This window comes from Puma concolor, chromosome B1, assembly GCF_028749965.1.
Source record: "Puma concolor isolate L17-30 chromosome B1, mPumCon1.1.hap2, whole genome shotgun sequence".
Classification (NCBI taxonomy): domain Eukaryota; kingdom Metazoa; phylum Chordata; class Mammalia; order Carnivora; family Felidae; genus Puma; species Puma concolor.
The window spans coordinates 103,041,253-103,053,509 of NC_141670.1; the positions used below are offsets into that span (position 1 = coordinate 103,041,253).

General features: G+C 33.4%; 1 protein-coding gene across 9 annotated transcripts in view; it reads right to left on the bottom strand.

The window, feature by feature from the left end:
• BLTP1 (bridge-like lipid transfer protein family member 1) overlaps nucleotides 1-12,257 on the bottom strand; it is a 214,370-nt gene that overhangs the window by 45,289 nt on the left and 156,824 nt on the right. For all 9 annotated transcript variants that reach the window (XM_086704284.1, XM_086704285.1, XM_086704289.1 and 6 more), the window contains 6 exons: nucleotides 8,230-8,327; nucleotides 7,293-7,478; nucleotides 6,524-6,692; nucleotides 4,766-4,977; nucleotides 3,483-3,681; nucleotides 38-97 (listed from right to left, as the gene is read on the bottom strand). In XM_086704284.1, coding sequence (XP_086560410.1) covers nucleotides 38-97; nucleotides 3,483-3,681; nucleotides 4,766-4,977; nucleotides 6,524-6,692; nucleotides 7,293-7,478; nucleotides 8,230-8,327 — 924 coding nt within the window. The remainder of the gene's footprint in view (nucleotides 1-37; nucleotides 98-3,482; nucleotides 3,682-4,765; nucleotides 4,978-6,523; nucleotides 6,693-7,292; nucleotides 7,479-8,229; nucleotides 8,328-12,257) is intronic.

Below are 12,257 nucleotides of genomic sequence, written 5' to 3' on the forward strand. Positions count from 1 at the left end.
AAGAAAAAAGAAAAAGTTATACCAATTGTGAACCTACCAGCAGCTGCTTGTCCTGTAGTCCTAGAACATACTTCATAGGTGCCATCTGGAACTACACCTGCACAAAAAACCACCCCCCAAAATAGTTTTCAATAAAATTATGCTTGTGATTAAATATTATACTGCAGTGTTTTGCCCAAAGATTAATACCTAAATATAATAGAATAGAATCACTAGCCTCTTTAGCCTTCAGTTTCTTCGTTTTGTTATTTAAAAAAAATTTTTTTTAACATTTTTCATTTTTTGAGAGACAGTACCAGAGGGAGACACAATTCGAAGCAGGTTCCAGGCTCTGAGCTGTCAGCACAGAGCCCAATGCAAGGCTCTAACTCACAAACATTGAGATCATGACCTGAGTCGAAGTCAGGATGCTTAACCAACTGAGCTACCCAGGGGCCCCTTTAGGCTTCAGTTTCTAATCTGCAGAATGAAACGACTACCTTAGATGACTCATAATATTTCATAATTCAACATTTTTTATTTTATGCTTATGAGAACTTAACTGCAACTTTATCTTTACACTCTGCATGTGACAGTACCAGACTGACCCTGAAATTCTAATTTCTAGAGGCTTTGACAATTTGTGCCATCATTGGAATGGTAGTTTGAGAGCTACTCAAATCTGAGTTGCAGAAATACTACAACATATTTGGGAGAAAGAGTTTATTAAGCGAAAATTTCTATTATGTGGTTTTTTTTTTTTTAACATGATGCCAATAACTAAAATCTATAGTTTGAGACGTATGTTACCTGTACCTCACATACAAATTATAGAATATGAGAGAACTAGATCTTGTCCTAGGGTAAAATATTGCCCAATTCACCTTTATAGTCATGGTTATAAAACAGAGCAAAAGAAACTTAGTAACTCTTTCAAATCTAAGAATGCTGGAATGAAAAGAAAACGCTCTGAAATTTGAGTAACATAATTTAGACCAAATGAAAGCTAGTAAATAAAAAAAAGGATGGAAAACTTTTAGGATTTTTAATCCTAAGAAGTATCAGAGAATTTTTTTTAATTCAGTTTTGAAAATTATATAAAATCATATATTACGAGCCATGATGAATTAAAAAGGAATATTAAGATTTTTAGGAGAAGATCCAAATGCTGAAAGTGAGGAGAAGGGAATCAACTAAATCACTCTAATCAAAGAGCTTGAAGTCTCTCAAACTTTTTTTTTCCATGCTACATTTTCAACTTCTAATGGTTTTTATAATTTCTATAAATACATGTTACTGAACAAAGTCTTATCTTTTCTATCTACTTACATGGTCCTTTGAACTCTTCCTATAGATTGTCCTTTCTAATTTTTACTGCAATTCCTAGAAAACATTATCACCCTAGAGAGGCAATTCCACTGTGCCATCTTTTTCCTAGGGCCTGATTTTAAAATGATCTGTAAAAAAAAAAAATCCTAAGGCATAACTCTACCTTTCCTTGTTTCTCTACCCTAACTCAACCCTTTTTTGTCAAAAATATTAAACGTCGTTTATATTCTATTTATTATTACTAACAAAAACTAATCTGCCCCTTTTATAATTTAGAATTCTTAAATCAATGAAGCAACCACTCAACTCGTCTGCTTCCTTCCCAAGACACCAAACCAAAAACATGTTATAAACAAGTCATTTAATATCCTACAAAACCTAAAATAAACCATGATTATTATCACAATTATCAGCATGTTTGTATTCTACTTGGTATATATACACTGAGGTGCTGAGTTATTATTTATGCATTTTTAATATATTTTTGATTTTGATTCAGAGGCACATTTCTCACGCATTTTCCTTTTATAATAAACTGTTTAAGAAAGGTATTCTTCCTTTGCTTCCAAAATATTCTATCCATTTTAATGATTATAATAATGGCAGGGGCGCCTGGGTGGCTCAGTTGATTAAGCGTCTGACTTCAGCTCAGGTCATGATCTCACGGCTTGTGGGTTCGAGCCCTGAATCAGGCTCTGTACTGACAGCTCAGTCAGAGCCTGGAGCCTGCTTCAGATTCTGTGTCTCCCTCTCTCTCTGCCCCTCCCCGGCTCATGTTTGGTCTCTCTCTCTCTCTCAAAAATAAACATTAAAAAAAATTTTTTTTAAATAAAAAAAAATAATAATGGCAAAGATGTCATCTTAATACAAACCAGTAGATTTAAATTTATTTTAAGAAAAAAATAGACAAGAATTATAGTGATTTTTAAAAGTTTTTAATATTTTTATTTTGAGAGAAAGAGGAACAGGGAGAGAATCCCAAGCAGGGTCCAGGCTGTCAGCTCAGAGCCCAACATGGGGCTCGATCTCATAAACTGTGAGATCATGATCAGAACCTAAATCAAGAGTCAGATACTCAGCTGACTGAGCCACCCAGGCGTCTGGAGTTACAGTGATTTTTAAAAATAAATATAACAACTGTGTAAAATATTATTTGTAAAGATTTCTGATCCAGGCTATTTTTGGTCTTTTGAATATTGGGCATAAGTACTTTGATATCAAGGCTTCTTAGTAACCTGAAGTATTTCAGAGAAATCGCAGTATTTTATATGAATTACCTAAATGAGAAGCATACAATACCGAGAATTTCACCTATAGTTTTATCTAAGTTTTAATCAACATGGAATGTCAAAACTTCAATTTTTGATATAAAAATAATGAAGAATATTCTTGTTCTTTAGAGAAAACCCAGAACTGGAAAGATTTTCTTCCAGTGGAGAGGGCAAAAGAACTGCATAAACAACCACATGCTACCTTTGGTAGAGTAAGTATTAATTTTGGCTTTGAGACTGGCTGAGGAATTTTAGTTCACAACCTTTAATTCCTCAAATGCAGTTTTTTCTTTATTATAATATTAATGGTGATTTGTTAACTCTGCTATAATATTTAATATATTAAAATAAAAATAAACCCATATACTTTCAAAATTGTATATAAACACAGCTTTAGTTACTCCCAACCTCCAGTATTATGGAATTGGAAGAATTCACACAAGTTATACTCTGTAGCTTACAAATTTAGACACGTGGATTTATTAACGTCAATATTTTGTGGCTGGAGTTCCTGTTCCTGGTTATCTACAACCTGTTCTATGTTATATGATGAACTAGTTCTTACACATTTATCACTTTCTTTCAAGATCCCCACGGAACAAAGATGCTTTATCTGGTCATTCATGAATCAACTACAGGAAAAAATCAGGTAGTAAACAAATCTTCAACTGTTATACTATTAAGCAGAATGCCTAACTGGTTTACTTACCCAAACTACTGAAACCTGACATTTTTCACAAATATGAACATTTAACTAGAAATAGCTCTTATTTCACAAAGTCCAATAACATTCCTATAGCTGAGCATCCTTTGGTCTTACAAATAAAGACACTATTTCTGTTTTTTGTTTTTTTTTTCAATTTAAACAAATTCTAAACATCATACAGAAAATAAGTCACTCACAGGCATTCATCACTAGATCGCCACGAATTTCTGGTTTCCAGTCATCCCACGACGTCTCAAAGCCATCAGCAAAACGAATACAAAAGTTTTTGAAATGCCCTTTACTAACCAGAGATTCTGAAGAACAAGCAGTGATGAGAGTACTTTCAATGGTCAATACTAAAGCAGAACCAATGTCAAGGTCTCCAGTGTGATTAGACTGCAAAATATATTGAAGAAAAAATAAGACAAAATACAACACTTTTTTAAATTTGGAAATTCTCACAGAATTCCTAGGAACAAAAGTCTGGAAAACGTCAAGCCTAGAAAGCTTAATTAGAAAGTACTGTAAAAAGATGCTTTTAAAAATTACTGAAGTGAAATACATTTGCCATGTGCATCTTTTTCTTTTTTAACTCGCAAAAGGTTAATTATCTAGTTTTCTATCTCAAGCTTCTGATTTAGTTGTGGGGAACATTCTCATTATGACAACCACCTTCGGTGTGTATGGCTTTCCTGAGTTCTGTCCATCATGCCATTAAAAAACTACCATTTTTCAACTCCTGAGGCATAAATATATGTTGCCAATCCTCAACCCAGGACTTTTCTTCACAGTGTGTTGCCAAACAAAATACTAAAAGATAAACCCATTTGACAACAGGTTACAGGTTATTTACAGTAAATTTTAACAGTAAAATAGACCTCTGTATTTGTTCTAATTTTAACTTCTTAAGCCTGATAGGGGTTTATAGCCCTTTTTTGTCTCATACACGTGTCCACGCAAATATGTACTCCTAAGAATTAGTCCTAAATTATGAAAACTCTTGCTTTATCCAACACACATACTTTGGAAGTTTCATTACCAACTATTTCAGCTTAGGGGATTTTGAAATCCCCTACTCTAATTTAGATGAGGTTACTAAACCCTATTACACAGTATTCTTAAATGTTCTTTTACTTCTATTTTATTAACAAGTGCATCCCAAAGACTTATTTGCTAAAAAACAAAACAATAAGATTCTGAACACTAAGCTGTTTATTTCCAATGTAAAAATTAAGGCTTATTAGATGGGTATCAATCTCATCATAATTCTGATGAAGAGCGCTTCAGAGCAAAGTCTCATGAGATACATATTTAATACACTATGGATGAATAATGGCTGAAGGAATTCAATTTTACTTGCTATTTACTAAACCCAAGTTATAAATTGTTAACCTGAAAAAATTGTTATACTCTATATACATAGAAATGGTTAGTAGAATGTTTCCCTCTTAATCTTAGACTATGATTTGATTTTCTGTACCTGCGCAGTATTTGTGATGGGCAGACATATTCCCAGATCATTCACAGTAAGCTGGAGGAAGAGAGTCCCAAAGGCCTGGGCTGATGTTTGCTGGATACCTGGTAGCATATCTACTACTTCCTTTGTAGCCATATGGATATCTTTATGTAAAGCCATTCGTTGTTCATTCCAGTTGTCATAGGCAGCCTTATAATTCAGCCAAAACAGCACAGCTTTTTATAATTAAGGCAGGGAGGAAAGAAAATTTAAATGAAAGCTGTAAAGCTGTAAGGCAAGTAAACCTCAATAGCTACAAAATCTGGCTTATTACTAAAAATTATTCCCACCAAAAAATACAGCGTTAGAATTAGAAAGGATCTAAGATGATACGGTCAATTTGACAGAGGAAAAAAAAAAAAAAAAAGCAGAAAGTAGGCAAATGCATAATGGCAGAAAAAAGAAAATAATCCAGGTCCATTTGTTCATGTAATAAATTATTTGTGAAATGCCAATTAGATGCTATGCAACAGGATGCAATAACAAATGAAAACAAAACATGGTCCCCAACTTTGTAGACTTTACTGTTACAACTGTTAAAAATTCCTGAAGGAGAGGTACATAACAGTAGGAGTATACATTAAAAAGATGTGACCTACAAAAGTCAAGACATCTGAGTCTGTAATAAGAATGAAACCTTAAGGAAAACCTCCATTTAATGCTGTGTATAGAGGGAGAAGCCTAAAGAGGAGGTAAACATGAAGGAGCCAGAGAAGTAGAAAGAAAAGCAAGTATCCTGGACACAAAGAATGCAAAGTACTTTAAGGAATTGTTGAAAGCTGATGAAAGGTAAGATGTGAAATGAAAAGTAAGTGCACAGAATTTAACAAAATAAAATGTTATCCATAACACTGCCAAAAGAACAGTTTTCTAACAGACTTATCACCAGCCAATGCCTACATCAATTTAAATCTTAAATGGCATCATAAATGGTTCTTCATTACTTCTAAATTACAATTCCAACATATTTGCCCAATATACAGTAATGAGATTGTATCTATCTGTTCAGCCTTATTTCCTATTATTTTCTTTTATGAAAACTGCTATAGTTTTTAGACCTCTGTGTTCATATATATTCATTCATATTCTCTCTCATTTGGTAAACATTTATGTAGTTCTTACTATAAGCCAGGGACTGTTCTAAAACTTCAGATACAAAGATAAATAAGACAAGCTGTCATTTCGTTGTCTTCCTAGTGAACTCCTAACTCCAAGTCGAATCTGAAGAATTAGTTTCCCCTCTAAGAAGAACAGGCAAAGTTAGAGGCTCACTCAGATACTAGAACATGTATCTCTCTAACTCCTCTCTGTAGTGTACTTTGCTCTTTCCCACTGAACTGAGAGTTCCTTGAGGGCAAAGATCCTGTTTTCCTTATTTGTATTCCATGCCCAGACAGGAAATGTTTACAGACAGAATAAGTGAATAGACAGTGTCAAAACAAATGGGTACATTAGTTTTTGAAAGGAAACCTTATTAGCATTACAATCAGAATTCTGAATCAGACATCCTATATATCCCATGTAGAAGGCAAATAACTTTAAAAAATAAAATAACTTTAAAAGCTGGTATAAACAACAAACTTTTCTTGGATGCTCACATTTCAAATTTAGGAGACATTTAGCTGTCAAGTATTTACACCAGTAAACTACAAATGATTCTTATCCAACATTTCCAAAACGTTTCTAACTCCAACAAGACAGTGTTGATGGACTTTATCTTACCTCTGTCAAAGGCCACAGGCTGTGCATAAACAATTGGTCTATTCAAGGTAATAAGCACAGCTTCTCTATCTGAAGAACCACTGATTTCTTCTCGGAGGGCATTTCTTAATCCAATTCTGGTTTTAAAATACGCAACTTGATGAAAATCAGAACCGGCTTCCTCATAAACCTAAAATAAAATTAAAGGCTCAATAAAATCAAGTAGTGGAAAATGTTCCGACAAAAAAACCTAAACATTTTAATAATTTCTAGCAAAATAAAACAACAGTAACAAAAAAAGCCCTTCATGAGCTGTGAAAGTTAAATTTTTATAAAATAAAATCTGATTTATTGCTGTGTGTGCATATATATTTAACTTTTTATGTTTAACATTATGGCAAGAAAAACTTACCAATATTAAATAGTAAGAAACTTAGTAACATTTTAAGAGTTGGCCAATGTTAGTACTGAGTGCTGAAATAAAAAAATAATGCTTAACAAAATAAAAAGAAATTATAAACAAATATTTATGAAGATGCTGAATTAAGCTTCACATGATTGCATTTGCACTAAACTATAAACTAATAATATAACACCCAAATACTAAGTAAAATGCCAAACTAAAACTGTAAAGGCCTTCTTAAATGAGGCTTCTTCACTCCAATTTACAATTAAAAATTTTAGGAACATTAAAAACATTTTTTTTAAAGTATAGTAATATTTAAAGTAGTTCAAATTGATATACAAAATTAAAAGCCAAAATTCTAATGTCAGCAAATTCTGTACTCACCTGATGTTTGACAATTTGTCCTAATGCCAGATTTAAATCCACTTGGCATTTACCAAACAGTTTCAGATAGCTGCTACTTCCTGGTGAGGCTTTGGTTTGAAGTCGGTTTGAAAGTTCCAGCTCTATCAATCCAGTTTCAAATCTCACAGCTCTCATTGATGGAGTTGTGGCTGTTACTTGGATGCCCTAGGAGATTATGTTGGGAGGGAAAAAAAGAATCTTAAATCAACAATATACACTCACTTAAATGACACCTTTCAATATATGATAAAATAGCCATGTTTAAAATACATATGGGTTATCTAATGAGCTGATAAAGCTGTCAACATTCCTTAATTTCTCATATTAGTGGATTTTTTAGCTATTAAATTTCATTTTAGTATTTTGTATTTAACATCTGAACTGTTCATGGGTTAAAAACATTAATTATAATTAAAGAACTATTTGGTAATAATGATATTTTTAACAATGCTGATATCTTAAATATTTGAAATATTAAGGTTTCTATTAAGGTATTATTGTTAATTGAACAAATGTACAAAATATATCTTACAGAGTAACTTATAGCTGTAATAATTAGACAAAAATTAAAATATTTACCAGTAGGGAAGAGTTAAATAAACTGTTACAACTATATAATAAATAGTAGAGCTGTTGAGGAAGATAAAGTTGATCTATATGTTCTGACATGGAAAGGTATCCAAAGTTTTTAAAATGCATAAATAATATGCATATGTAAAAATACAAATAGAAAAAAGTACTAAAGAATATTCACTTGTTAAAGCATTTTCTCTTGAGTGGATGGGGTTATACTTCATTTTTATTTTCTACTTGGCACATTTATGTATAATATGAGTTTTCTATAGCTAAAAAATTAGAAATTTAGAATTAAAAAATTAGGGAAATACTTTGAAAAGTATAATTATTTGTATGTTACCTTAAACTGCAAATTCAGGGAATAGAGTAGAATTTTAGGCTTATCTCCATCTGCCGTCCCATCATGTTCATTCCAAAGAGGAATAGGCTGCTCCCCACCTAAGTAAATGTGGGTGTGAGGAAATCACTTTAAAAGGAAAATGATGATTATTTTGTTCATTTAAAAAAATAAAGAACAGTTATTTTCTGTTTTCTGATTATTAATCCAATTGTTATTAGGGAACCTTAGCCATGTTACATTTCCTGCCATAGATATAAGATAGGGATAATACTGTACATGTAGGCATTTATTAAGAACATTTTATAAGGGCAAAATTAAAACATTATGTATATAATTAAACAAATGTAATTATATGTCTCATTTTTCCATTTATGGGAAAAAAGTAAATTGGACTAGTTTCTTCAATCAAAAATGCTATTTACATTTAGATGTGCTGCAAACAAAATAAAAAAAAATAAAGGTGGAGAAATTTTAAACATAAGCTAATATGTGCTAATAATAGAGTATGTCAACAAAGGTTGGTCCTATAAATTTAAAAAAAACATGGGGTAGGAGACCCTGGGATACAGTTCCTATTAATATCATTTGCTGTCCATCAATATGACATCCACAAAATAATGTTCTGATGTTTTAATGTATAACTTTTATTTCCACTTTTCTTCCTCTTGATGAAAAAATTTTTCTGCATATATAATCTTTAAATTCTCCATCTTAAAGTGATTAATCTTTTTTTTTTTTTTAATAAAATTTTTTTTTTCAACGTTTATTTATTTATTTTTGGGACAGAGAGAGACAGAGCATGAACGGGGGAGGGGCAGCGAGAGAGGGAGACACAGAATTGGAAACAGGCTCCAGGCTCCGAGCCATCAGCCCAGAGCCTGACGCAGGGCTCGAACTCACGGACCGCGAGATCGTGACCTGGCTGAAGTCGGCCGCTTAACCGACTGCTCCACCCAGGCGCCCCAAAGTGATTAATCTTTTTGTATGTATGCTGAGTTTAGCATCATCCCAGGGAGCATATTATACATATGGGATGAGAAGTTTTCTCCACTAGGGAATCAAATTAATGCAATCTATCACATCAATAGGTTAAAGAAGAGAAATCACATGGTCATATCAAGAGATGCAGAAAAAGGGGTGCCTGGCTGGCTCATTTGGAAGACTGTGCAACTCTTGATTTGGGATCATGAATTAGAGTCCCCGTTGGGTATAGAGATTATTTAAATGAAAAAAATAAATTTAAATGAAAGAGAGAGATGCAGAAAAAGCATTTCACAAAATCCAACACCCATTCATAATAAAAACTCTCAATAAAAAGGAATAGAGGAAATTTCCTCAATTAGATAATATCTATAAAAATCTAGAGTTAAGATCATGCTTAATGGTCAAAAGCTTGAAACTTTCCTACTTAGATAAGGTACAAGCAAGGATGACTCCTCTTACCAATCTTGTTCAACATTATACAAGAAGTCCTACCTAATGCAATAATACAAGAAAAGGAAATAAAAGGTATACAAATTGGGAAAGAGAAAATAAAATTGTCTTTGTTCACAAATGACAGGATTATATATATTATTTGTGTGGAAAATCTGCAAGAACTGGCAAAAAAACTCCTGGAACCAATAAGCAATTACTGCAAGGTTGCATACAAGGTTAATAATGCACAAAGCCCAATCACTTTCCAACAATGAACAGTGGAATTTAAAATGAAAAACACAATGCTAGGCTCAGTCGGTTAGGTGTCTGACTTCAGCTCAGGTCATGATCTCACAGTCTGTGAATTCAAGACCCACAACTGGCTATGTGCTGACAGCACGGAGCCTGCTTTGGATCCTCTGTCTCCCCCTCTCTGCTCTTTCCCCACACATGCGTGTGTGTGTGCATACTCTCTCTCTCTCAAAAAGAAAAACAAAAACCACAATGCCATTTACATTAGCACCACAAAAAATTAAATACTTAGGTATAAATTAATAATATACGTACAAGGTCTACATGAGGAAAACTACAAAATTCTGAGGAAAGATATCAAACAAGAGTATGGAATGAATGAATGAATGAATGAATGAATGAATAAACAAATGAATGGGGGCGCCTGGGTGGCGCAGTCGGTTAAGCGTCCGACTTCAGCCAGGTCACGATCTCGCGGTCCGTGAGTTCGAGCCCCGCGTCGGGCTCTGGGCTGATGGCTCAGAGCCTGGAGCCTGTTTCCGATTCTGTGTCTCCCTCTCTCTCTGCCCCTCGCCCGTTCATGCTCTGTCTCTCTCTGTCCCAAAAATAAATAAACGTTGAAAAAAAATTAAAAAAAAAAAAAAAACAAATGAATGAATAAATAAAATAAATAAATGGAAAGATATTTCATGTCCATGGATAGGAAGACTGAATACTGTCAAGATGTCAGTTCTTCCCAATTTGATCTATAAATTCAATGCAATTCCAATCAAAATCATAGCAAGTTATTTTGTGGGAATCAACAAACTGATTCTAAGGTGTGTATAGACAAAAGACCCAGGATAGCCAATTAAGGAGAAGAAAAAAGCTAGAGGACTGACACTACCTGACTTCAAGACTACAAACTACAGTAATCAAGGCAGTGTGGGACTGGTGAAAGATGAGACAATGTCACTGGAACAGAACAAAGAGCCCAGAAAGAGATCCATATAGTGAACTGATCTTTGACAAAGAAGCAAAGGCAATATAATGAAGCAAAGATAGTCTTTTTAATAGATGGTGCTGGAATAACTGGATATCCACATGCAAAAAAAAAAATGAATCTAGACATAAGCTTTACAGGTTTCACAAAAATTAACTCAAAATGGATCACAGATCTAAATGTAAAACACAAAACTATAAAAGTTTTATAAAACGTCGTAAGAAAAAAACCTAAATAAACCTTCAGTACGGCGATGAGTTTTTAGATATAATACCAAAGTCATAATCCATGAAAGAAAGAACTGATAAACTGTACTCCACTAAAATTAAAAATTTTTTCTTTGCAAAAGACAGTGTCAAGAGAATGAGAAGACAAGCCAAAACTAGGAAAAAATATTTCTAAAAGGTATAATTGATAAAGGACTGTTTCTAATACATGCAAAAAGCTCTTAAAACTCAATAAGAAAACAAAAAACCTGATTAAAAAATGGGCCAAAGACTTTAACAGACATCTCACCAAAGAAGATACACAGGTGGCAAATAAGCACAAGGGAAGATGCTTTATACATATCATCATATCATCAGGGAAATGCAAATCAAAACAATCTTAAGATACCACTACAAACCCATTAGAATAGCCAAAATTTGGAACCCTGACACCACCAAACGCTGTTAAGGATGTGTAGCAACAAGATCTCTCATGCATTCCTGGTGGGAATGCAAAACGGTATGGCCACTTGGGAAAGCAGTTTGATAGTTTCTCATAAAACTAAACACACTCTTACCATATGATCCAACAATCACGCTCCTTGGTTATTTCCCAAAGGAGCTAAAAACTTATGTCCACACAAAACCCTACACACAGATATTTATAGCTTTATTCATAATTGCCAAAATATGGAAGAAACCAAGGGAGGGATAAATAGGTGGAGCACCAAGGATTTTTAGGGCAGTGAAACTACCCTGTAGGACACTATAATGGCAAATAAATGTCAATATACATTTTTCTAAATCCACAGAGTGTACAACACCAAGAGTGAACCCTAATGTAAACTATGGACTTTGGGTGATAATGGTGTGCCAATGCAGATTCATCATTTGTAACAAATGTGCCACTCTGGTGGGGGATGCTGATAATGGAGGAGGCTATACATGACTGGAGACAAGGGGATATTTGGGAAATCTCAGTAACCTTCCCTCAATTTACTATGGACCTAAACATTCTCTAATAAGTAAAGTCCATTTTTTTAAAAGCCTATTTTTTTGTTGATCTATCACAGCCTTGAATATCTTTTAGTAGTTTCAGAAAAATTTACTTTTCTTAAAATGTAAAAGCAAGAGCTCCATCTCTTACAAATGTATTACACAATAATTTTAGC